General features: G+C 37.4%; 2 protein-coding genes across 3 annotated transcripts; one reads left to right on the top strand and one right to left on the bottom strand.

Moving 5' to 3' along the window:
* Positions 1–464: 464 nt before the first annotated feature.
* Positions 465–10,058, bottom strand: MAIP1 (matrix AAA peptidase interacting protein 1). Its single transcript, XM_081333457.1, has 5 exons — positions 9,562–10,058; positions 8,835–8,906; positions 7,042–7,168; positions 4,694–4,844; positions 465–1,359 (listed from the first exon to the last, which is right to left on the bottom strand). Exons 1-5 carry the CDS (start codon positions 9,922–9,924, stop codon positions 1,281–1,283), a joined length of 792 nt encoding a protein of 263 aa, XP_081189583.1. The 5' UTR covers positions 9,925–10,058; the 3' UTR covers positions 465–1,280.
* On the top strand, positions 9,967–26,744 carry TYW5 (tRNA-yW synthesizing protein 5). Of its 2 annotated transcripts, XM_081333434.1 has the most exons (9): positions 9,967–10,087; positions 10,232–10,484; positions 12,498–12,652; positions 13,823–13,892; positions 14,051–14,095; positions 15,163–15,300; positions 18,997–19,084; positions 20,449–20,565; positions 25,918–26,744. In XM_081333434.1, the coding sequence occupies exons 2-9, from the start codon at positions 10,413–10,415 to the stop codon at positions 26,172–26,174; spliced, it is 942 nt and encodes a 313-aa protein (XP_081189560.1). In that variant the 5' UTR covers positions 9,967–10,087; positions 10,232–10,412; the 3' UTR covers positions 26,175–26,744. The 2 variants fall into 2 exon arrangements, with proteins under 2 accessions (XP_081189560.1, XP_081189561.1); XM_081333435.1 differs by lacking the exon at positions 9,967–10,087 and having other exon boundaries at positions 10,185–10,484.
* Positions 26,745–27,128: the final 384 nt, after the last annotated feature.

The raw sequence follows: 27,128 nt of genomic DNA, 5'->3' as shown, positions 1-27,128 counted from the left end.
ACAACAGGGAAGTAAATGATGACAACTACTTCAGCAGATCATCTAGCGCAGACATGTCAAACTCACGACATCATGTGACGTGTCCGGCCTCCAGGCCGGCAGTTTGACACCCCTGATCTAGCGTGATCTGAATGTTCAAGGGGATCAATATGTATATCTCATGGAAAGCAGCTCATAATATTGAGGCACTATGCCTGCTGTTTACACAAGAAGTACAGTGATCCCTGTGGAAGTGGCTAACTGGATGGTCAATTGGCTGTTCTGCTATTCTTTCATTAACTGAGACATAATATTTTCTTCAGTGTCCTGCTTTTCTAGTAAAATGTACAAGCAGGAGAGTTAAAATACCTCAAAATATTTTGCAATCTCAGATAATAAAATCACCTTATGCTAAAGTTTTAAATCATTTTAAATGTATAAAAGGAGCAATACTCAGATTGGTGAATGTTTCTTAGAACATTCACCTTGGGATTTTAGCCACTTAGTAGATGTCAATTTAGTCCTATATATTTTATATTATGAAGACTTACATTTAAGCTCTGGCAGTGTCACAAATCTGCCTCACATTGAAATTAAGTTCACCATACCATACAGTATCGTACTATACCACACCACACCACTATACCATACCATACCCGGCCCCCAACACATATCACTATACCATATTTTGGACCTCAGCTAAAAGTTGCACATGGCTATTGTAGTTTTTACTTTCATTACCAAATATACAGAAAAAAAGCACCAAAGTAAAAACAGTACAAAACTTGATTCTGGTATAAATATGAGGTCTATTGAAACATCTTTACTTTCATTGCTGAATGATCCAGATAATATGTCCACTGAAAAGTAATTTAAGTATTCTAGTGTACTTGATCATTAAATCAAGACCTTGGCCGTTAAGTACTGTGTATCAACGGAGTCAGGTAAAAGTCTGATATTTGGAACGTCACTTCTTTTTCTCATTTTTTTGAGACCACCCATTTCACTGTCTGAAGATGGTTGAAGAAAAAGGATGCAATGTTCAGTTACGAACTATGGATTATCTTCTTCCAGAGCACATCAAGATGTTATCATACAAATCTAACATGTTCCCCATTACATTGGTCCAAACTGTGCTTTCAGCTCTGATGGGAAAGATATTATTTATATTATTCAGAGCAAGATGGTATTCAAGCAAAACTCACAAAATTAGTCCACTATGTATTGTGGCATACAAATCTTGAAATGTCTGTTGATATGTCAAAATATTACTAGTATATAACAGTCTCTGTTCTGTGAACTTATTCCAATAGGTTTGGGTGTTCAATCCAAGTAATCATCCAGTCTGGCTTCACACCCTGTGTGAATTCTCTTCGAAACCTTTAGAGAAAACAAAGTAAAATAATAAAGAGGCATAAGTCAAGCAAAAAACCCTTTGTGAGTGGCCTTTATATTACAATTACAAATGTAATATTAAAGTGGTGAACAAACATAATACTAAAAATAGATTTGGACTTGGCTGCCAAATCTCTCAGATAAGACTGCAATCTGACTTAAAATTGACAAAGCATGAAACATAGCAGAAGATTTCAAGAACATCTTAATAGTTGCATCTATTACTACTGCTATGTATAAATGAACATTAACGAAATCTGGAGGTTTATGCAAGTCATATAATTAGATTGAAAGCAGAAGGCGCATTGAGCATACATCGGAACTAGAAGCCCTTAGGCTCTTCCAGTAATTAATGTTGGAAGCTTTATTACGTTGACATAGAATATGGACACAGAAAATGCTGTGCAAAAGTAATTATCCAAATTACTTGTTCTCATTGTCAACAATCATAACTGATACTTTTTATTTATTACATCCCTTAATATAGTAATTTTAAAAAGCAGAGATGACTAGATTAGACACAAACATCCAATTGGAATCAGAAAAAAGCTATAGGAATGAACCAAAATATTTATTTATTTATTTATTTATTTATTTATTTATTTATTTATTTAATTTAATTTAATTTAATTTAATTTAATTTGTATACCGCCCTTCTCCCGAAGGACTCAGGGCGGTGAACAGGGCAATACATAATAAAAACAAGATACAAAAATTAAAAATTATTAAAAAGTAATTAAACAGTGATGCCCGTAATAAATTAGTACAGATTAAAAGTTAAGGACAATTTATAAAACCCAACCCCATCCCATCAGGTCAGGCCGGCTTGTTCAAAAAGGTGGGTTTTAAGATCGCGCCGGAAGGAGCGGAGATCAGGCGCCGTCCGGAGCTCGACCGGAAGATGGTTCCATAAATCCAGTGCGCCCACAGAGAACGCCCTCCCCCTGGGGGCCACTAGTCGGCATTCTTTGACCGGTGGCACCCTGAGGAGGCCCTCTCTGTGGGAGCGTACTGGGCAGAGGGAAGTTGACGCCGGCTGCAGGTGCTCCCCAAGGTATTCCGGACCCATGCCATGTAGGGCTTTGTAGGTCATTACTAACACCTTGAACCTCACCCGGAAGACAACTGGAAGCCAATGCAGCTCGTGGAGCAAAGGTGTGACATGGGAGTGTCGGGAAACTCCCAACACAACTCTCGCGGCTGCATTCTGTACCAGTTGGAGCCTCCGAGTGGTCTTCAAGGGTAGCCCCATGTAGAGAGCGTTGCAGTAGTCAAGACGAGAGGTCACGAGCGCATGAGTGACCGTACGTAAGGCATCCCGGTCTAGATAGGGCCGCAACTGGTGCACCAAGCGGACCTGGGCGAAGGCCCCTCTAGTCACAGCTACTATATGGTCTTCTAGGGAAAGCTGTGAGTCTAGGAGGACTCCCAAGTTGCGAGCCCTATCTACAGGAGGTAATAACTCACCCCCCATAGAGAGGGGTGGGATATCCTGAATGTCCCGAGATGCCGGTACGTACAGCCACTCAGTTTTGTCAGGGTTGAGTCGAAGCCTGTTCCTCCCCATCCAGACCCGGACCGCCTCCAGGCAACGGGACATCACGTCGAGGGCATCACTGGGGTGGTTTGGGGTCGAAATGAAAAGCTGGGTATCATCAGCATACTGATGATACCCAACTCCAAAGCCACGAATGATCTCACCCAGCGGTTTCATGTAGATGTTGAACAGGAGAGGCGAGAGGACCGACCCCTGAGGAACTCCACAAACGAGAGGCCTCGCGGTCGACCTCTGCCCCCCTGCCAACAACGACTGCAAGCGTCCCAGGAGATAGGAGGAGAACCACTGAAGGACCGTGCCTCCCACTCCCAATCCCCTGAGGCGCTGCAGCAGGATACCATGGTCGATGGTATCGAAAGCAGCTGAGAGGTCTAATAGGACTAGGACAGAGGAATATCCCCTGTCCCGAGCCCTCCAGAGATCATTCACCAGCGCGACCAATGCCGTCTCCGTGCTGTACCCGGGCCTGAAGCCCGATTGGTACGGGTCTAGATAATCCGCTTCATCCAGGACCAGAGGGAGCTGATGCGCCACCACACTCTCAACAACCTTCGCAAGAAAGCGAAGGTTGGAGACCGGACGAAAGTTATTTAATACAGCTGGGTCCAGGGCAGGCTTCTTGACATTTCTTTAGTAGTTGTACACACTTACTGTACGTTGTCCTTCAAGAACCGTTTTCTGCTAGTGTCTTTTAATTATTTGAATCACCTGAGGGTTTTATCTCTTTTGGCTTTGATTGTTCTACGCAAAGTCCCTTAGATTTTCAAAACTGTCTCCAAAAACCATAAGAAAACATGATAACTTAAAACCTTGAGCTTAAAAATGGAAGCTAATATAACTAAGGACATTAATGCAAAAAAAAAAAACAACAAAAAACAAACACCCACTCCAATTGTGATCACTACAAAAAATTACAAGAGAATATTTTTAAATGATACAAGATTCTGAAGTTTATGTGTTTTAACTATACCCAACAGAAAATTATTGGGGAAAAATGGAAATGACATAGACCCCTATTCATTTTCATTTTTCATTTCTTAGAAATGAAAATCTACACAATCTTCTGCTTAAGAACCATTCTCTCTAAACATCTGCTTCCCATTTAAAGCTAAGGAGAAAAGTATTCTTAACTGCCTTATTAAAAGCCATCCTCATATTATGATTTATGTGTGTGAATGTGGCTCTTGGCTTCCATCTCTCTTGAATAGGCACCGCCAACCACATGTTCTGCAGATGTGTTGGACATTTTTCATACATTATGCAAGAAAGAGAATGTAAGAGAGAATCCCACAAAGTATAATCAAAATCCTTTATTATATATTATCTTGTTACAGTATTAACTCTTCTTTCTTCATTTTATGAACCAAACCCATTTGTTTAGATACCTTTCAGGCTAAAATAAACTTATCAGAGAAATTGTCTGATAAGCAGATTAATATATATATACATAACTTCTCCTTTATAAGCTGATTATAAACCTTTGCCTTTCTGAAAGATCAACTTAATAATAGCTATTATTGGCTTCCTAGGCCATTTTGTTCATACTGTACTGCTTATGTTCTTTATTCCCTTCAACACTGACCTTCCAATAAATCCATTTTTTCCCCTTAAGTTACAGGCAGGGATATTGCTTAAGATGCAACAACATCATTTATATACTACAGAGCTAACCTTTTTAAAGTACACGGATTCAACTGAAGTTTCGCCACACCCCAAAAAACACAAAACCACAGTCAGATAGGAAACCAACGACTGACTTACTCGTAGTTTGCTAATAAAAGATGTCTTCTTTTTGGTGTGCTTTCACCTCTTAGTGCAATCTGGAATACTTTGGCTCCTTCTGGAGTCTTATCAGGGATGTCAGCACTGCTCAGATACCAGAAGGACATCAGGATACTAACAAACTTCCTGCCTGTTTGTGGGGCAAGATAGATTTGGAAATAGAGAAAGACATCTTATATGGAGCAACAGAAAAGGACATCTTTCTCTCTCTCTCTTTAAAACACACACACACACACACACACACTTAATAATTGGTGAACAGTGTGTTTTCTGGGTTACATTTGTAAAACAATCATTAACAATTGATTTCTATAATCCACATAATGGTTTTAGTTGATTTCCTCTTTTCCCAAAATATCCTCTTTTGCAAACATTGAGTTAATACAATTCTTATTGTTTTGATAGATGACAATTCAGTATCTATTTTTTCCCAATATTCCTAAAAATAATAATCACAGTGAAAGGAAAGCCTCGTGGCTGCGAGGCTGGAGGTGCTGCTGGTGGCGGTGGGGGGGGGGGGTTGGCGCTGATCTACAACCTGCTTGTGTCCATCAAAGCCAGAATGCACTCAGCGTTAAATCCACGGGGCAGCCCCACCCCATCCCCTGGGTGCGCGTGCAAGGAGAGTCCGGCGTCCCTGCTGGCTGTCTTGCCCTGCAGGCTGACTTCAGCCAGGATGCCGGCACCAGCCGTCTCCTGTGCGCACACACGGGGGGCAGGACACAGTCGGCGGGGCAGCTCCTTGCTGGTTCCAGTGGATCTTAGGCTGCGTGCGTTCTGGCTTTTTTTTTTAGACAAGTTTTATTAATTTTTTTTAAATATTTACATATACAAGTATTTGTGAAACAATATGGTGGTTGGGTAGTTAAAATAAGAAATAACCAGTTGTAAATAGTTATTGTAAATAGTTCAGGTTACATCAAAAGAGATGCCCTCTCTAATTCCCTTAGTTATTACATAGTCTGAATAGGCAAGTTAATACACTTCTAGTTGTAACCTAGTCAATCAACAAAACTTAAAATATATTTTCAGTAATACATATCAATATCCTGTTTTTAAATTTTATCTAATTGCAATAGGATATTCTAGAGTGGCCTATAGTATATAAGAAAAAGCTTAATTTTTGGGTAACCCACAATTCCCTATTTCAATAAAGAATAATTCTTTTGTCTACAAAACTTATATTGTTCATTACAAAGCATTCTTATGTTTTACCATTAAAGTCTAATTTTCATCTTAAGAATATGTTTTTTGCCTTAACCATTCAACAATTATTAAAATACTATCTTTTATATATAAAATTCTAGGTTCTATACTATATTTCAAAAGTAACCACTGAATATTCTATAAGTCATCTTGACTGTACATTGCTGGCAACGGAGAAAAAGCTGATACGTTGCGTGACGTCACATGATGTTGCGAGTTTGACATATCTGATCTAGGTATAGTCACAAATCAATTACTTTCTCCTACTAAGACCAACACAACCTAATTTTATGTATGTTTGCAAATATTAAATGGGAAGATTCATGACTTAGGTATGAATTAAGAGTTATTATTGTTTCTAATGTTTGCCATTCAAATGATTAATTCACCTTAAAAATAAAATTAGGAAAGATGTTTGTCCTGCTGGCCAACCTACAGGAAAGAAATTAGCTGTGTGCATTTCTTTTTTTAAATATTGAGTCAGACTCATTGTATTGCATCAAATCTCATACTGATAACTTGAAGTATAGTTGATGGTCAAAGGTATCAAAGGCTTTTCTCATCAATCTCTAATTAAACATTAGATATATATTTAACTAGTAAACTACAGATCTTCTTAAAGGGCCAAGCAAACTCATTGAGTTACTAGATTGTGTGCTGACATAAAGTCCATTCCATTCCATTGTTTTAGAACAGTGGTTCTCAAATATCTCAGGATCCCTTTACATTTTTTAAAATGATTGAGGACCCCAGAGAATTTCGGTTTGTGTGGGTTATGTCTACCATTAGTTACTGTAGTAGAATTTCAAACTGAAAAATTTAAAAAAAATATTTGACTTCACGGGCTCTCTGAAAGGGTCTCAGGAACCTCCAGGGATTCCTAGATCACATTTTCAGTGCCATTAAAAAAATGATAATAACTACTTGATTTTACTTTGGCCCAAAAGATTGCCAGCACAATAAAATATATACAAAACCAGACACAAGTAAAAATAACAGACAGGTGCTCAACATGAACAATATAATTAAATAGACAGAAAAGAAATTTTTAAGCACGATTTAAAAAGACTGAGGAATACTTCTGTGTTTTATAAGGAAAGTGAAATAGAATGGAGGCACACCGCTGTCATCATAGTAAATGCCCACATCTCCTGCTGCTGTGAACATGATTTCATCCATCTCTGCAGCCAGAGCTTTTTTGTGGTTTTCAGACAATGAAGAGAGCTTCTCTTTTAACACCTGAATCATCTGGATTGGAAATGGAATTGTTAACATTAGTGCTTATTAACTCCCTTACACCAACTCCCTTAATCAGCCATAAAATAGTTATATAAGATAGTTATTGAAAACTATGCTGCCATTTCTCCCTTCCACTTCCAAAGTCAAGTATTTTTTAAACATCAAGTGTTGCTTTAAATGTGGATTCTGAGACTCCCATTTAATATAGAAACAAGTAATTGGGGGATGGAGCAATGAGTGGCTGTTGTAGACATAACTTAATGAGGGGAATAGTCTTTTATACAGGTAGTCCTCCACTTACAAGTATTTGTTTAATGACCATTCTAAGTTATAATGGCACTGGAAAAAATATTTATGACTGGTTTCCACACTTACGTTGCAGCATCCCCATGTTCATGTGATCAGAATTTGGGCACTTGGTAATTGGCATCTTTTTATAGCAGTTGCACTATCCCAGGGTCATGCAATCACCCTTTGTGACCTTCTGACAAGCAAAATCAATGGGGAAGCCAGTTTCACTTAATATGTTACTAACTTAACAATTCAACTCACTTCAAAGCTATCTTGGTTAGCAACAGAAATTCTGGGCACAATTGTAGTTGTAAGTCAAGGATTACCTGTGAATCCTTAAAGGCACCATTATAAAACATTTAAGAGTTCTATTAGACTTAGTTTACTTTCTGAAAGCCATTCAAAGAAGTTGCTGTGGAAAACCAACGCCAGTAAGATCTGCTAAGCCAGGGGTCCCCAACCCCCGGTCTGTGGACCGGTACCGATCCATGGCATGCCAGCAATCGGTCCGCACAAACAAGCAAAGCTTCATCTGTGGGATGCAGGCAGCACACAAAATCATGCACTCTCCAGTCCATGGAAAAACCTTTCTCCACGGAACCCGTCTCTGGTGCCCAAAAGGTTGAGGACCGCTGTGCTAAGCATTCCACCACTGAGAGAAAGTCATGTCCACACCCTTTTGGAAAGCCTTGGATATTCAGACTATCCCTTCCTTACTAAAAGTTATTATATTAAAACTGTAAGCAGTTCTGTTTCTGGAAATAAGGTGGCATGAATGTTGTAATAATAAATTCTTTAATTAAACCAAACTTCTAGAAATGACAGCATAGCTGAAATAGCTAAACTATGAGAAAACCCAAGTTAAAATAAAGAGATTAATTAATTAAACCAAACTTCAAGAAATGACAGCATAGCTGAAATAGCTAAACTATGAGAAAACCCAAGTTAAAATAAAGAGAATAAACAGTTACTGTGGTTAAATTACACTGAAGCACTAATGGGAAGACAGAACCTAATTGTTGCCTTTTTTAGAAAGTCAAATGTGAATTGGGAATGAAAAGTTATCAGTTTAGATGCAATCTGCTTACTCTACTTCAGGAACAGAATATAAGTATAAATCCAAACTGTTTCTTTCACTTTTAATTAACTTAAGGCAGTGTTCTCCATTCTCACAGTCTCCAAATAGACTAAACTTCAATGCTTACAATTTCTAGCCAAAATGGCTAAATTTATACTGCAAATGTAGAAGCTGACATCTAACAAATCCAGGAGCACTATGTTGTGAAAAACTGGCTAATGCCGCCCTCTGTAAAAGAAATGTTCAGTTCAAGGAATAGTGAGGAGAATCATGTTTTTCACATACGAGAGATATTAAATATTTTACCTCTTTTGATACAAGTTCTTCCAATACATCGTATTTACACTGAGAAATTAACCTTGAAACAACAGTAAAGGCCTAGAAAAAAAGAGAAAAAAATGCTACTTTAATTAAGACTTTGCAGGTCAGCTACATGAATGTACCTATAATGAAAACATTCTTTTTAGCCTTTCAACTGATAACAGTATTCTCAATCTGAAATGCAGAATTCGATAAAGATGCAGGTAATATTGACTTAGAATGCAATGCAGTACTTTCTTTGTGCATATTTAAAAAAGTAAATAGTTTAGGCCAGGGGTAGGCAACCTCGGCTCTTTTATGACTCATGGACTTCAACTCCCAGAATTCCTGAGCCAGCCAAGCTGGCTCAGGAATTCTGGGAGTTGAAGTCCATGAGTCATAAAAGAGCCGAGGTTGCCTACCCCTGGTTTAGGCTCAATTAATGCGAAAGACAGAAGGCGAAAGACCTTGTGATTTTATTAAACTAAAAACTGATGGGAGTAGAAAGAAGACGACACACACACAGACACACACAGGCAGAGCAAGAGGACAAGAGCGCTCCGCTATTGTACAGCCACAAACACCACCTCATTAAGCAGCCATTGCTAAACCAACCCCAAAGCTTCCTCGGGAGAGGTGTTTTAAAAAAAAAACTATAACAGAAAGGAGAGGGGAAAAAAGCCGCCCTTCTTTTTTAGATATAACAACCCGAAATGCTCAAGAAACGACTCACGTGCTTCGCCCCTTGCATGAACTCCTGAATGCTGAAGTCGCGGTCAAAGTAGGTGCGGATGAGGAAGAAGTAGAGGCGAGTGCGGAGCCACCTCAAGGGGTTGGGGAAGCCCAAGAACACCGCCCGCTCCTCCGACCTGGAGTCACCGGGGCCGCTGCTATAAAAGCGCGCGGAGGGCGGCAGCAGCAGAAACGGGCAGCGGCCGGAGGGAGCCAGGAGTTGCCCGACCCCTCCGCGCCGGGGAGCCGAAGCGGAGGACCCTCTCGGGAGGGCGGGGAGCCCCCGCAGCTGCCAGCAGCAGCAGCGCCTGCAGAGGACTCCCCGGGTCAGCCCCATAACTCCCCGCCTCGGCCCTCCCATCATGCCGCGGCGACGGAAGAGACGCGGGGGGGGGGAATCGGAAGGCGGCGAACAGGCTTCCCTTGAGGCGAAGGAGCGGGCTTTGCGCCGCCTCTCGAGGAGGGTCTCGGGCCTGCAGGAGGGCGAGGGGGGGGCACCTCGCTCCGCCCTTGAATTAGAGCAGGGGGTCTTCAAACTTGGCCCTTTTATGACTTGTGGACTTCAACTCCCAGAATTCCTCAGTCACGCACACTGGCTGAGGAATTCTGGGAGTTGAAGTCCACAAGTCATAAAAAGGCCAAGTTTGAAGATCCCTGAATTAGAGCAAGAGCGAAACTCTCCTCGCGGTCTCTTTCCACCCCCCCCCCCAACCGCCCGGCGGTGCTGGGCGCCTTCGGGGCATGATTGGGGTCTATTGGATTTGCGAGGCCTCGTTTCCAGCGGAGGGAAATCGCCGCCGGACCCAAAGGAGGAAGTGACCGAGCGGCGGTTGCTTAGATTTGAGCGGGGACATGGAGAGGCAGCGAGTCCCGCAGTACACCGGAGTGACTCGGGAGCGTTTTTTGCAAGACATCTATCCCCTGGTGGGTGAAACCCGGCGGTTCAAACGCTCCCCCCCCCTTTTTAAAAAAAAAAACATGGCAAAGAAAGGCATGGTACAGAGCAAGGGTCTTCAAACTTGGCCCTTTTATGACTTGTGGACTTCAACTTCCAGAATTCCTCAGCCAGGAATGCTGGCTGAAGAATTCTGGGAGTTGAAGTCCACAAGTCACAAAAGGGCCAAGTTTGAAGACCTCTGGTACAGAGAATCAGTATGGTGTAGTAAGGTGCTGGCCTAAAAAACGGGGCTGTTCTAGGCCGGTCTCTTAGCGCAGTCCATCTCAAAGGGTGATTGTTATGGGGAAAATAGGCAGGAATAATTGCTATAAGTAAAAATTAAAAGGGAGAAAAAATATTAGTAAAAACAGTTCTATATACAGTACTCGGATGGGTCCTTTGTTTCTTGGACTTCAGCAAAAGAATAACTTTCTAATCCTGCGTTTAATTCAGTACTTGCTGTGCTCGATGTGGTTAGTATTTACATCATAAACCAGTATCGGGTGCACATAAGGCAAGACATATTTTCTTTCTCCAGATAAAATAGGAGATGGACATAATTAACCTTTTCTTTGTCAATTGTCATGTTTGGAATGTTGATTGCAGGTTAATTTTGGTAGCTTCTTAAATTCACTTTCAGAAAGTATCTGCCATAGTGGATGTTTTCAAATACAACATGCCAATTAACCAGAAATTTTTATTTATTTTAATTCCATTTATATCCAGCCCTTCTCCGAAGACTCAGGGCGGCTTACAAGCTTAGCAGAAATGAATATTTCCCAGCAGTTTGGCCTCCTAGAATGCTCATCTTATTTTTCTGAGTTTTTTTTCCTGATAACAAGCACACTCCAACGTTGAATTGCAGCCAATCACTTTTATTTGTAAAAAAATCTTACATGTGTGGCACTCAGAACTATTGTTAGAAATTCTGATTATGTTTCATGTTGCTTTATTTTCCAACCTCATGCCTTCTAGAAATGTGCAGAATATTACAGATTTCAACCAATTCAACTGTTTTGAATTCAAAATATTCTGGTTCAAGTATGAAATAAGGTGGGTCAAGCATCATGAATGTGTTTTGAATGTGATAACACTTTCAAACTTAACAATTTTTCAAAGACTTGAAAAGCCCATTTTGCATTCAAAACAGCTTTTGACACTCAAAATGGGGTGTTTCAGATTTGAATCAGTTTGCATATCCTTAAGAGATTTCTATTGTTTTGTTTTGTTTTTTAAAAAAATCCTTTTAAAAATCAAGGGGACAAGGGCAGGTATCCTTAGGCACATTGGCCCCAATAGTGCTTGTTGTATTTAGTCCCTTAACTAATGCTTAGAAGATAATGTGCTGAATTTGAAGGTTAGGTAGTTAGCATTGTTTGCAATTAGATCTATTATGGAAGTTGCCATTTAATTTTGGACTTAGAATATATTTCATTCCATCAACTTTCTTTTAAATATATTAATATATATATGCATTTTAAATAGTCAGTTTGAGTTTTGCCTTTAATATTTAGATTTGCTGCTATGTTCTTTTCAGTATTTTGTTTCCTGTCTCTTACAGATTTATTGAAAAACAAAATCTAAAGTATTGACTTGAACCTATAAGGTTCAGTGAACTGTGTCTAGATATATTATTTAGAAATCAGTTACAATTTGTGGGACTTGCTTCAAAGTAGTTGTACGAAGAATTAGACTGCAAAGCTTTATAAAATGTAGATTAATCCAGTACTGTGTTGTAGAGTGTTCATTACAGTACTGCTTATCCTGCCATGAGAATAAAGATTAATATGATGTATTTCACTAAAGCATGCTCTGTTAGAAAAATAATAAAAGTTAGAAATACAGAAGTTAATTGTACTGGTTACACAATTTTCAAAGAAAATGTATGCTTTTCTTAGGTTTGGATAGTTGGGAGTAATAGATAAATCATACCCTTTCGTTTGTTTGTTTCTAATAGCAAAATGGTGGCATGTTATTCAATAACTTTTTTTCATTCTCAGAGAAAGCCTGCAGTACTGAAAGGAATAGATCTGGGCCCTTGTGTGACCAAATGGACAGTAGATTACCTTTGTCAAGCATCAGAAAAAAAAGAAGTAAAGGTTCATGTTTCTGCTGTGCCACAGATGAACTTCCTTAGTAAGAACTTTGTGTATAGGTATTCTGTTCCAAGCTTTACTCTGTTTCTGTAAGTGGGAAGTGATAGCAACTCAGATGTTGCTGTTACATGCCATGCTTAGCTCAAAACAGACTAGAGATGTGCTGAAGAAGAACCAGCAGCTATAGAACTATTTGCATTAGTAAATCTTATGGCTCACTTAGCTTTTCCAGACTTAGATAGTAGAGATTTCTGTACTGACTTTTTGCTGTCAATCCAGCAACAGGTTTTCATGATGGCTGTGGTTGGCAGGCTTTATATATATATGTGAATTGTTGAATCTTTTTTCTAAGACCAAATTTTCACATTCTCCCACCTGTCTCTTATATAAACATGTTTAACTAATGAACCAAATGGGGTGATGTAATTTTAAAATTCAGTTAATCCAATTATTATTTGTTTATGAAATGCCTACACTGTTTTCTATAGTTGCCTTCTTTGTGCCTCAGTTAGTGACCCATTGCAACTACAATCAGGTCACAGCGTACTCTAGCTTACAGTCAGACTTATCCTCATTAAAAAATGAAAGCAATTCTGTATACTACCACAAAAGTGAACGGAAATCATAAGGTGATTTTGGATCAAATAGTTTGTTGGGAGCCAATATCTGTATGAGAAAATAATTGGAAACAAAGTCATTAGTTTCGACATGAAATGTATTTTACTGAGATTACAATGATAGTTTTCTATCATGTGGAAGCAGGGATCCAGCTGTCTCTTTGTATCTTAGGAATTGTTCTGTTCTAGAAATTTCCAGCTATTAAGCTGTGGAAGGGTAAATTATCTTCCCTAGTTCCCGATCTCCCCCTGTGCCTTAGCATCACCACCTGAATTTTTTGGGATGTCCACCAATCTTCTAGAAAGCATTTTGAGAGGCAGAGTAGTAGACAGAACAGGGAATTGTTGAGGATTCTTTTCCTAATTCTGCTAGAGGACATGCTTCCCTAGATAAAAAAAAACCTTAATTGGTTAGAAGAATTGAATCCATTTATGTTTCTGGAAGTCCATTGATGCCCATGGCACTTAAATTCTAGTAAGGGTATTAGGTATCAGTGTTAAACAGCTGTTCTTAACTGTACCTTTGTTCAAAGAAGATGTTTTGAGATAGTTATTATTAAAAGTCAGTCCCATCTGTTTAAAACATTTTGATAACTTTATTTTGAATTTCAGAACACTGCCTTTTGATGTATTTGTAAAGAGAGCAGCTGAAATCAAGCATTCAGATTATTTTCTTTCTGAGGTAATGTATTATTTCCTTGCTAATAGTTTAGTTTGGCTGATTTTTTTGGGGCGGGCAGGTTCTTTTTCAGTTATCAAATTACATGCACTTGATAAGTCAATTAAATATTAATGTGCTTATTCATTGCAATTTATTTTCCATGTGTTTGTATTTTTAAGGATGAAAAGTATTATTTACGATCACTAGGAGATGATCCCCGAAAGGTGAGTACATTGTATAAGAAAAAAACTTATCCTAAAAATGTTAGTTCTCCTCTGAGCTATTTTGGATAGCCTTTATATAAATTTTGTCCTTCGTTTGTGCTTTTTTACTGTGTTTATTTAAAACAGAGAGTGGAGAATCATAAAGCTGATAGAGAAAAGGATTGATTAGTGTTCCTGGGACAGGCAAGGAAATAGATGTTTTTGCAAAAAGAATTTTATCTTACCCTGCAACTCCCTGACTCGTGATTTGGAAAAAGTTTTGAAAAAACAGCATTTCGTTGTACTGTTCATTGAAGTTATGAGCCAAATGTTACCTTGTTTACCCATGTTAACTTCAGCAATTCAATATTAAAACTGCTCCTAACATATTCATATCTTTTCTATTCCTTTGTGAAATGGATGCCCCAATTTGTTCAGAATCTGGAAATAAATGTAGGATTTGAAGTGTTTCAAATGAAGCCAAAATATCTGTGCTTCTTGTGTATTATTTGAACTTGCTCAGTCCAAATATGGAGAAATTTGATGGATGACCTGGAAATGGGCTTGTTCTAAATGCCTTATTAGTAGCCCAAGCTAATCAACGTGTCTTAAATAGAAGAGATTTTGCAGTTCAGGAGAGAGGAAACTTTAGCAGGTTTGCAGTTATAGACTAAGGTCCTTTTGTTTTTCTGTAACATCCTAACAATCATTTTGCTCTTCCAGGGGTTTCAGATGCAATTAGATTCCTACGTTGTGCTAAGCCATAGAATGGTTTGCTTTTGGCTTTATATTTTATTTATTTTTTTATTTTAATCCCATTTATATCCCGCCCTTCTCCGAAGACTCAGGGCGGCTTACAATTTAAGCACAAACCAATGTGCTTAGCAATAGCCTTCATTCTATGTATATGCCTGCTTATTAGGGCTTTCGCCGCCCCCCCCCAAGCGGCATTATTACAAAGTCAGCTTATTGCCCCCAACAATCTGGGTCCTATATGCTATGTGAACCTTGCTATTATGATTTCTAAATGCTGCTTTATAACTTAGCATAATATGTAACTCTAGTCAAGATCAATATTTTTGTTTCAGGATATTGCAGATCTGAGAAAGCAGTTTCCTTTATTGGCAGATGACATTCAAATTCCAGAATACTTTGATAAGGAACAGTTTTTCTCTACTGTCTTCCGAATAAGTTCAGAAGGTCTACAACTTTGGACACACTATGATGTAAATAATACATTCCTAAACACTTATTAATGAAAAGTATGCTAAACTTATTTTGACCTTTATGCAAAGAGGGGTTTGTGTTGTTTCCTTGAAAAATATTTAAAAGGAATGCTGTAGGTGTTAAACTGTCAGGACTTTCTTTTTTATTTTTTTATTTTATTCAAATACAAATAATACAAACATAATACGTATAAATCTAAATAAAAAACAGTATTAAAAATACAAATACTACAGTGCACCCACCCCCCTGGAGACCATTTTTATTACCTACATTTCTTATCATATAACAAATAACAATATACAATTGTGCACTTATCCCCTCCAAAACAGCATATATTCTTGAGCAGGTTTATTCCCTTTGCCTTCCACAAAGACTGTTTTTATAAAATCATCCCATATTTCATTATAATTATTTATTTTAATCATACCTTTTTAAAATTTAATTTCTGTTGTTAATTTATCATTTATTGCCACATTCCATATTTCATTATACTACTCATTTCTTTGAATAGGCCAATTCCATCTCCAATATTTAACCATCACTAATCTAGCTGCCATTATCAAACTTACAATCAATTCCTTTTTTGCTTCATTTATATCTTGTTTTTCTACCAGTAATAGTAATGTAATCCTCTGTGACATATCTAAATTTGCCTTCAAAAGTTCTCTAATTTCCCTAAACACCATGACCCATATCTTTTGTGTGCTATTACAATTCCACCACACGTTTATATGTTCCAATCTTTTCTCGCACCTTCAACAAATATTTGTATATTTAACATCTATTTGATTTAATTTACTGTATGTGGTGTTACATACCACCTCCATATCACTTTATATCCATTTTCCTTAACTGGCATACTCTTATATATTCTTTTGTTCCAAATATTTTTTCAATCTTTATCGTTTATTTCTCCTAAATCTGTTTTCCAGATTAATTTTAAATCTTTTGCTGATCTTCTACTTCAGTTGAATATTGTGTGTATTTTCCCAATTCTTCCTTTACCTATATATTCTTCATTTTCCTCACTTTCTTTTATAATAATTTCAAATTTTGCTAACTGTCTATCTTTCACCCCAAATTTTTCTTTCCATTTCTCTAATTGTATTAAATTCAACCAATTTAATTTAGTATCTGATAAAACATTCTTTAATTGTATTCTTTATCTTGTTCTTCCAGTCTTCCCATTTATATATCTGATTTTTTAAAAAGTTTTTAGTAATCCCTTCTTTCAATTCAATCTTAGGGAATTTCTCCATTTCTACCACCGGTGTTAAAGGAGAAATTCCTGGCATTAACCAATATCTCCATTTATTCCATAATTCTATCAAATTTTTTAAAAAGGGATTTTGAATTCTCTTAACATTTTTTAATATCCTTTTTAAACCAATATGTTTCTATAGGATCACCTAGTTCCCTTAATTCCTTCAACTATATCGCTCCATAATAAATCTCTATTTACTGCTATAATATCTGGGACCACCCTTAATTGATTAACTACCCAATAATTTCTAAAATTTGGAAGACCTAGCCCACCCTTTTTTAATGATTCATACTATAATGCTTTACTTATTCTTGCTCTCTTACCTCCATTACAATACACCTCCAGCAATCTCTATATTTCCTTTAATTCTTGATCCGAAAATTTAATTGGGATCACCCAAAAAATAATAATAATTTTTGGTAAAACTCATTTTTATTGCTGCAATTCTTCTGAACAATGATAATTTTACTTTTCTATATTTATCCATTTTAGCTTTTATAGCTCTCTAACTTCTCATAATTTATCTTCTTTAATTCTTGAATATTTTTTGGGATGTCAATACCTAAATATTTGATACTATCTACTATTTTTAAATTTTCTTTTAATACATCCATGTTATATAATATGGTTATATAACATCATTTCTGATTTTCCCCAGTTTATTTGCAATCCACTATATTCCCCAAATTTATTCAAATGTGAATATATTTCTATAGTACCTATGGGATTTTGAAATGTTAGTAATGGATCATCTGCAAATAAATTTATTTTAGTTTTCTTATATACACCAATTCCTTCAATCAATGAATCTTTCCTGATTGCATTTGCCAAAACCTCCATCAATAATGCAAATAGAACTGGGGATAAGGGGCAACCATGTCTTGTTCCCCGGCTTAAGGTTGATTTATCACCTTTCTAAATTTCCCCCCCAAAACCTAGCTTCTCTATTAGCATCTTCAATGTAGGCCATTCCACACAATCAAAGGCCTTAAATACATCTAATGCTAATAAACCAACCTTTAATTTTTGATTCTTTATGTAATAACCTATATTTAATACCCTTCTTACTACATCTGACATTTGTCGGCCTCTTATAAATCCACACCAATCATTTTTAATATAATTATAAATGTATTCAATCTATTTGTCAGTATTGCTGTAAAAATCCTGATTAATAAGGGATATTGGCCTATATGATCCTGGGTTTGTAAGATCTTTATTAGTTTTGGTATCAATACTATCAGAGATTGCTTCGAGGAACTTGGAATAATTTCCCCTTCCATTTTATTAAACATTAACCTCATCTTTGGCACCAATAATCCTTTAAAATTTTTATAATATTCTGTGCCTAGTCCATCTAACCATGATGCTTTACCTATTTTCAATTTATTAATAACTTCCAGTATCTCCTACTCTTCACTTTGTGATTCCATTATTTCTTTATCATATTCTTGAATTTTACAGTTTAAATTCTTTTCTATATATGCCTGACTTTCTTCAACGACTTTCTTTCTCCAAGCCATGTACATTCCATGCTTGAATCAATTTTGCTTCATTTTCTTCACTTTTTTCTGGATATTCACGTATATGTAAATTTGATCGGCGCTGACGATCACATATCTCAATTGAATCCTTTTTCATCTGATGCATCATAGTTGTCTCGCTTTTTAACCCCTTATCATGTTCTCCCATCTGAGTCTTCACTTCTGTAATGTTTTGTGTCATTTCCTGACTTTGTTTCACCAGATCTTTTATTTTTACATCCATTTTATCTTTTATTTGCTTCATTTCTCTTAACTCTTGTAAGAGAATATCAAGTTTATCTGGTTGAGTAAGTGACTTCTCAGGCGATTTTTTCCTCACATCCATTTCTAAGGCTTTTTCCACTTGAATCAGACATAAATCTGAAGGTCTAAGGCGGGGGTGTCAAACTGCCAGCCTGCGGGCTGTACGCATCATCAGGAAACCACGCGTACTCCATTGCCGGCAATGGAGAAAAAGCTCTGATATGTTGCGCGACGTCATGTGACATCGTGAGTTTGACATGTCTGGTCTAAGGCCTGCTTTGGGTCTTTGCCAAACACTTTCTGCACTTTGGCTGCGTTTTGACATCCAACCACCAAAAAGAGCTCTTAACCTTCTAAGAATTTTTACACAGTCTATAGTCCATACACGTCACTTCCTCCCTTTATCTTGTCCTTATTAACTTATCTCCGGGAAAGCAACATGATGGAAATAAATAAATCCAAAGGCAGCAACTATCTTTATTACACACACCTTATCAAGGCTCTATCTTAAAGGTATTTAATATTTTCACTTTCACTGTAAATGACTGGTATTACCGCTAATATACCTCTAATTTAATATAGCTGCAGCAGTATTGAAAGTCTCATCACATGCTCAGTAATATTTACTATTTTTATATTTGCAGATAATGGATAACTTCTTAATTCAGGTGACGGGAAAGAAACAAGTTGTACTCTTCAGCCCCCGTGATGCACCATATTTATATTTATCAGGTGCGTTTGTGTGGGTTACTTAGCTTAAAAGCAGACACTACATAAAGAGTGAAGAACATTCCTGCTTTATCGGATCGCCTTTCCATTATTTGTAATGTTCCGGTTTCCATTTTGGTTGCCCAGATATCTCTAGGGTCCCTTGGAATAAGTGTCTCATGTTCTTTGATCCAAAGTGACAGACAAGCTCAACTTTGTATTGCTTTTGAAACCTGGATCATTTTTAGTAGCTGTCATTTTTCCCATTTGTAAACTTTACAGTTTTTCATAATCTTGGATATCCTTTTGTTTGTTCTCCAGAATAACCTTGATTTTTGACCATAATAATATAATAATAATTTTTTAAAGAGGCATTAAATTATTGGAACTTTTAATACTACCAGGTCTCTCTCACCCTGAGGTACCCCATCCTCCATTTGATGACCCACACATTGCGCTGGGGAGAGCAGAGATGGAGGGTTATAAAATGAGGTGCTTCACTTAGTGGCTGTCCTGACTCCTGACTGTAATGGGCAGGCTCCATTACAGTTGTAACTCAAAGAGATATTTGTATTCTTTTTAAATAAACACATCCTTTGGTGTTACCTATAAACTTTAAATAAACGTAAAATAAAAAGACAAAAAGCCAATAAAACAACACAGCCCCTTCCACCCACTAAAATAGCTAACTAGAATAGGCAGTTGCTAATGAGATGCAAATCACTAAAGATCAGTTTTCAGTTGCTTCGTGCAGCACCATCTGCATTCTAGATGAGACTGAAGAGCAGACTTGCTGTTTCCTTAACTAGAGGTCCCCAACTTTTTGGGCACCAGAGACCGGTTCGGTGGAGAGAGGTTTTTCCGTGGACCGGAGAGTGTGTGGTTTTGTGTGCTGCTTGCATCTTGCAGATGGGGCTTTGTTTGTGCGGACCGGTTGCTGGCATGCCGCAGCCTGTTACTGGTTCACGGACCCGAGGGTGGGGACCCCTGGCTTAAACCACATATATTTACATAGTTAGCATTCACTGACTAAAGGAGAGCTACTCTGGAATGAAATACTGTGAGTAATGTCTTTGATCAGTAGTTTTTCTGAGATTCCAGGGAAAGGATGTCCCATTTGGTCTAATAAAGACTTAAGACTTAAATTGCACCACACTGTAGTTAAAATTGATTTAGTAGGATCTGATAGCTTAAAATAACTAGAGAAATGGAAAAATCCATCATTTTGGCAGCTTAGTACTCAACCTGAAGCACATACACACATACAGTCTTCCTCTCCTGTATGTTTTACTCTCAAATGAGGGGGCTAAATATTATGCTGGTAGCATTGAGAGTAATACAGTTTAATAGAAGCATTGTCATTGATTGTTCATTGAAATTTTCATCAGGCACAAAGTCTGAGGTACTAGATGTGGATAAGCCAAACATGAAGAAATATCCTCTCTTTATCAAGGCTAGACGTTATGAATGTCAGCTGGATGCTGGAGATGTCTTATTCATTCCTGGTAAGAAAACCAACAACAAATTCAGCTGTTTTTTTAAAAAAAAAACTATAGAAGGCTGTCTACTCTTTGGTCTGATTCAGCTTAGAATTTAGTCAGTCAGTTACAGGAGACTGTTTTTTATGACTGCATATTTATGTGCAGCAAACTGTATTTAAAACCCACAGTAAAAAGACAATTCTATCTCAGCCATGAATTATAGTGATCTGACTCATATATCATGATAAAACCATGGCTTTTGACATGCTTTTTGTCCTTAACATGTCTCCGTATTTGGATATCATGCTAAGCCAGAGTTCAAAAAATAAGTGAACAGACTTCCATTCTTATTTGTGAGAACCTATGTAACGAAGTACATAATACAAACTCTAATAAAAAGTCTAATTTTTAAATGGTATAAAATTGTATTTTTTAATAAGTCACTGATGAAAAAAACTAGAGAAAATCAATGTGGTCTTTAAATTCTAAACAGCACAAAATTACATGGCCTTAATCTACATCCAGTGCAAAATTCACTTATGGTATCTGTAGCAAACAAGTTAATTCTTTTTCAATATACTTCAGGAGGGGAAAAGTGCAAGACAATAAGGAAAGGAGGAAGAAAATAAGTAAACTGTTACTTCCAACTTTCTTAGATCTTATATCTTACAAATATAAAAAACAACCTTTTGATTTAAAATTCAATAATAGACAATGGAATTGTTTTAAACAATTATAATGTTAAATCCCAAAATTAAAATAATGTTTCTTTCAGTTTCAAGCAAAAAGTCCAAAAGTGGGTATTGAAGCAAAAGTATAAAAAAATATATCTTTTCTTTAATCAAAGTAATTAATTTCCCCATCTCAGCCATCCATTAACTTTACTATTCATTATTACATTGTGGCAATCTATACAGGCAGTCCTCACAACTGAGGGCAAAATTTCCATTCCTAAGAAAGATAGTTGAGTTTTGCCCCGTTTTACAACCTTTCTTGCCACAGTTGATAATCACTGCAGGTAGTAACATAGTTGTTAAATGAATCTGGCTTGCCCATTGACTTTGCTCATCAGAAGGTTGTAAAAGGTGATCACATGATCCCGAAACACTGCAACCGTCATAAACTCAGGCTAATTGCCAAGGGTCTAAATTTTGATCATGTGACCACGGGGACGCTGCAATGGCTGTAAGAGTCAAACAGTCACTTTTTTCAGTGCAATTGTAATTTTGAACAATCACTAAATGAACTGTCGTAAGTCAAGGACTACATGTAGGTCTTTCCATTTCTGTATGTACAAGAGTCTTTCCACTGTTATCATATATAAAAACTAAGTCCTGTGGTTTTTCCCAAAAGGTTATCCATTAAACCTAAAAAAAACCCTTGGTTTCACTTGTACATTTGTTTAAAAATTCTGTGAATTAAAATACTTATTTGATGCCAATAATTTGTAGCTTTCTTACATGTCCACTAAAGGACATATAAAAGATAAAAAGTGCCTTCAGAAGGATTACATTTCCAACATATGTTTGACACACTGTTGTACATCTTTGACAATTTATCATGTATTAAATACTGACACATCATCTTGTAAAAAGTCTTGTTTCAAATTAGAGCTCAAAGTGTATTTTCAATCCCTTACTCCCCGTATTCTCCCAATGATCCAGCATTATATCTCTTTTCTCTCAATTAGTCATTCAGTCGTTAACATAATCATCTTGTACAATCATTTTCAATAAAAAGTCTATACATATTGGTAATAATTAGTACCCAAACCAAATTCAGTTTTGGCATTTGTAAAACCAAAACAATTCTTATGTACATTCAATCGTTCTATCAATTGAACATAACCAAAACAATGACAAGTGACGCGGTGGCTCAGTGGGTTAGGACGCTGAGCTTGTCAATCAGAAGGTCGACAGTTTGGCGGGTCGAATCCCGAGTGCCGCATAACAGAGTGAGCGCCTGTTACTCGTCCCAGCTTCTGCCAACCTAGCAGTTTGAAAGCACGTAAAAAATGCAAGTAGAAAAATAGGGGCCACTCCGGTGGGAAGGTAACAGCGTTCCGTGCGCCTTTGGCGTCTAGTCATGCCGGCCACATGACCATGGAGACGTCCTCGGACAAAGCTCTTTGGCTTTGAAACGGAGATGAGCACCGGCCCCTAGAGTTGGAAACGACTAGCACGCATGTGCGGGGGAACCTTTACCTTTAAAACAATGACAGTAAAACTCTCCTTTTCTAGTTCTTCCGTTGATTTTAATTTAAAGTCTTCAGAAAAAGTAAGTCTGCTTAAATCAACTAATTGTGTGGCTATCATTTCTTTTCTATGAAAACCTTGGGGGTAGCAACCAAAAGGAGTTTTGGAAATCAATCTTGGATTATATCTATTCCAGACCTTCAATTGGGCATACCTAACAAAGTAATTTTGAAAATTTTTATTAACCTTAATTTTGTCATTACATAGATATGTCATCCAGATCTCAAATCATGTCCAACTCCAATAACTTCTTAAAAGCAAATTAATTCTAACATAAGAAAAAAAACAGAAATTGGGGAAGAAACAAGCAATACTGAAATGTTAGCAGATGCAAGATGTGTTGCCCAGGTGTCTGCTTATATTTATGGGACTGCCTTTAGAATTTTTATTTATTTTTTATTTTAATTCCATTTATATCCCGCCCTTCTCCGAAGACTCAGGGCGGCTTACAAGCTTAGCAGTAGCCTTCATTCTATGTATATGCCTGCTTATTAGGGCTTAGAATACTAAAAAGGAATGTAGTAACATAATTAATACATGACTTAATCAAAGTTCATATACTCCATTTATTTAGGAATAAGGTCCTGTAGCGTTCTATGCGTAATGAGGGTGAGATTCTACTTGTGTCATAATTTAAGTATAAGATTAAATGTCCAATGCAACTGGGAGGTCACTCAGATTGCAGGAAGCTTCCCTTTCGACCTTCAATAGACGAGTTTTTGTATGGATAGGTTGAACCGTATCCTCATCTTATAAATAATACTATTCTGCATACTGGAAGAGGAAAACTGTTTCATCTGCAGTAGCCAAAATCATGGGCCAATAGTTTATGCCCTTTAATACATGTATTAGTCTGAAGAGATGCTGCTCCTCATTTTTACTCTGCACATTTAAATTGATGTCAGACCCATGACATGATTTAGATTCAAAAGAGACTGCAACAGTTAATTACATCCATTTTATTTATTAAAGTCTTCCAAATAATGTGAGAATTTGGAATACTTCCAAGGCTGTTCTTTCATCTTTTAGCATATTGGCTTGTGTACTACATGCACCAGCTGGATTGGTCTGTGGTCCTTTGGAGAGCAGATGTAACCTTTTCGTTATCAAATTTAGATTCTATTATGTTGGAGTGATGATCACTATAATTCAGTGGAATGCTCTTTGAACTAGAATAAAATGCCTCATGCATAAAGAATAACACTTCATTGTAGCTATCTGCTGATTTGAAAGCTCTCGGCATAACTACCACTAACAGGTCAATTTTTAATTCTTTCAAACTTCAATGAATCCATATCTGAACAGTTTGAACCCCAATGAGATTTGTGCATCTAGTACAGGTAATAATGATGTTTAGTTACTAGATGAGTATCCTTAGAAGTCTCTTAGTCTCTTTAGACCTCAAACTGGTAAGCATACATGAAAGAAAGAAAAGGGAGTAGAAAAACACAATGTAGATTTTTTGAAGCTGGATGCACTTCAATCTAAATTAGTTCATTAGGTGAAATGGGAGTGGTGATTTTCATGAATCATCCTTCCTTTCTCAGCCCCTCCTCCCAATCCCAATTGTTTTGAAATACAGATAGACCTCCACTTATGACCACAGTTGAGCCTGGAATTTCAGTTGTTGAGTGAAGCCGTTATTAAGTGATGATGCCATATGATCACTTTGCTCAACCATTGTGATCCCAACTCTTTCTGTTGTCATTAAATGGAGTGCTAGAGGGAAGGCTGAGTCCTCTTGGACATGGTGGAATGGGGAGAGGGCCAGGGCTTCCCAGCACATCTGAGAAGTTTGAGCCCTTACCTTACCAGGAAGAATATTCATAAGAATGATGGCATTCTCTAGTGTTTTGCCAGATTTGAGGTCGGTTCCTCCAGTGTATCAAGGGATTTCCCCTCTGGAGAGATTTGCCTTCGGAAAACCCTTAGCACACTGAAGGAACATATCTCAAATCTGTTAAAAAAGCTAGCGAGTGCAATAGTTCAGGGAGGCTCAGATCACTGATATTTGCTAGTGTTTGCCTCTTTCCTTTGGACAGGAAAAGACTAGCAAACACCAGCTTTCTGGAAGGCTCAGAAGGCTGCCATTGGCTAGTGTTTTTGCCAGATTTGAGGATTGTTTCTCCAGTGTGTGGGAGGATTTCCCCTTCCTGTATGGAGGAGAGATTCCGTGGCGTGCTTGGGGAATGGATCTCAAATCCAGCATTCCCCATGCTTGCAGTCTTTCCTGCTGGCTTCCCCACTGACTTTCTGGGCAAGCCAGCAGAGACGATTGCAAATGGTTATCACAGGGCACTTGGCAAACAGTTGTAAATGCAGACCGATTTTGAGGCTGTCATAACTGCAAACAGTAGTTAAATGACCGGTCCTAAATCAAGGTTACAAGGTACTTTCAGAAGTTTTGGATGTGCAGCTGAAGAATCAGCAAAAAATAGTTCAATTTCATTCACTGGGATTTCTGGTTAGTATTTTCCCAGCTACAATTCACTAGGGACGCGGTGGCTCAGTGGGTTAGGACGCTGAGCTTGTCGATCAGAAGGTCGGCAGTTTGGCGGGTCGAATCCCGAGTGCCGCGTAACAGAGTGAGCGCCTGTTACTCGTCCCAGCTTCTGCCAACCTAGCAGTTCGAAAGCACGTAAAAATGCAAGTAGAAAAATAGGGACCACTACGGTGGGAAGGTAACAGCGTTCCGTGCGCCTTTGGCGTCTAGTCATGCCAGCCACATGACCATGGAGACGTCCTCGGACAAGCGCTGGCTCTTCGGCTTTGAAACGGAGATGAGCACCGGCCCCTAGAGTCGGAAACGACTAGCACGCATGTGCGGGGGAACCTTTACCTTTTTTTACAATTCACTACTACAAATTTCCTCTTAGATTTATTGGTCTAAATCTAACCTAAATTATAGTCCCAAGTATATTTTCAAAACAATTTTCAAATCTTCAAATTACAGAAACATGGTATATTTATATGAGTTAATATGTTTGCAAGATTGAAGCATCTTCCTGTAAAGCTGTCACTGTAAAACAATTTCTGACTGATAACTAGAAATTAAATACATTTTCAATATATATAGTAATATGTGTAAAATATATTTCACAACTCCCTCCCCTCTCTCCAGCCTTGTGGTTCCATAATGTGACTTCTGAGGAATTTGGAGTTGGAGTCAATGTTTTCTGGAAGCAGCTTCCTTCTGAATACTATGATAAAACAGATACATACGGAAACAAAGATCTCACTGCAGCCTCGAAAGCAATGCAGATTTTGGATAGAGCACTAAAAAACCTGGAAGAACTTCCTGAAGAATACAGAGACTTCTATGGTAGGAGAATGGCATTACACATCCAAGAAAAAACTTACAGCAGTAATTATGAATAAAAAACATTTTTGAATACTTAACAGTTGTTCTGAAAAATATGTATATTAAACTTTCTTGTGAACCAGTAATAGGATGGCCACTGGTTTGCGTACCACTTAAGCCAGAGTACACACACATACTGCTAAAATGTTGTATTATTTATGAACATAATAGACGGGTATGCTAAGGAGATAAACAATAAGTCTATGCATCAATCTGTATTTGAAGAGATGATGTGCATATCTAATGATGTTGGCACATCCTTAAATGTGTTTTCTAAGAAGCTCAGAATTTTCAAGAATTTGCAGACATATCTAATGAGTTTGGAATTAACAAACTGTGAAGGTAGTACAACAATCTCTCTCCAGTGTTTATTTTTCTAATTTACTCTGTAGTTATACCCTGAGCAGGTATAAAAATCTTGTAAGAAATTTTTCTTGCAGAAATTACAACGTATGGTTTTCACTACTTTGCGACATATTGCTTTTCAGTAGAATAAGTACTTTACATTGCAAAGAGTTGTGCTTTCATCTGACACTCCTGTATCATAAATATGTAACAATCCAATAAAAAAAACACCACAGACTGCATTTTGAAATGTAAAACATTTCATCTTTGTTAGTTATCTTGCCCTTTGTGTCTGACTGATGTGTCCATAAAGTATCAGTACAATCTAAGCTACTGATTGGAAGCAAAATGTGTAACTAGAAGATACATTATTTATTTTTTCATGCTTAGAAAACTAATTTAGAGTTTAAAAATAAATCTCTAAATTACATCTACTCAAAGATTAGAACTGAACAATGTACTCTGCAGTTTAGTAAACATCAAAATATTTTACTGATTTTTTTTAAAAAAGCTATCTTTAATATTATACTAGTTTCAATTTTCTTGTTCAATGGTCTTCCAATTCTTTATAGAAACAAAAGTAAGTATCTGAGCTCCATTCAGGAAAATAAAGTTCAATTTATGTC

The sequence above is a fragment of the Vipera berus genome (genome assembly GCF_964194415.1).
Source record: "Vipera berus genome assembly, chromosome: 1".
NCBI lineage: Eukaryota > Metazoa > Chordata > Lepidosauria > Squamata > Viperidae > Vipera > Vipera berus.
The sequence above is the reverse complement of the archived record's forward strand: the minus strand, read 5'-3'. Positions and strand labels throughout refer to the sequence as shown.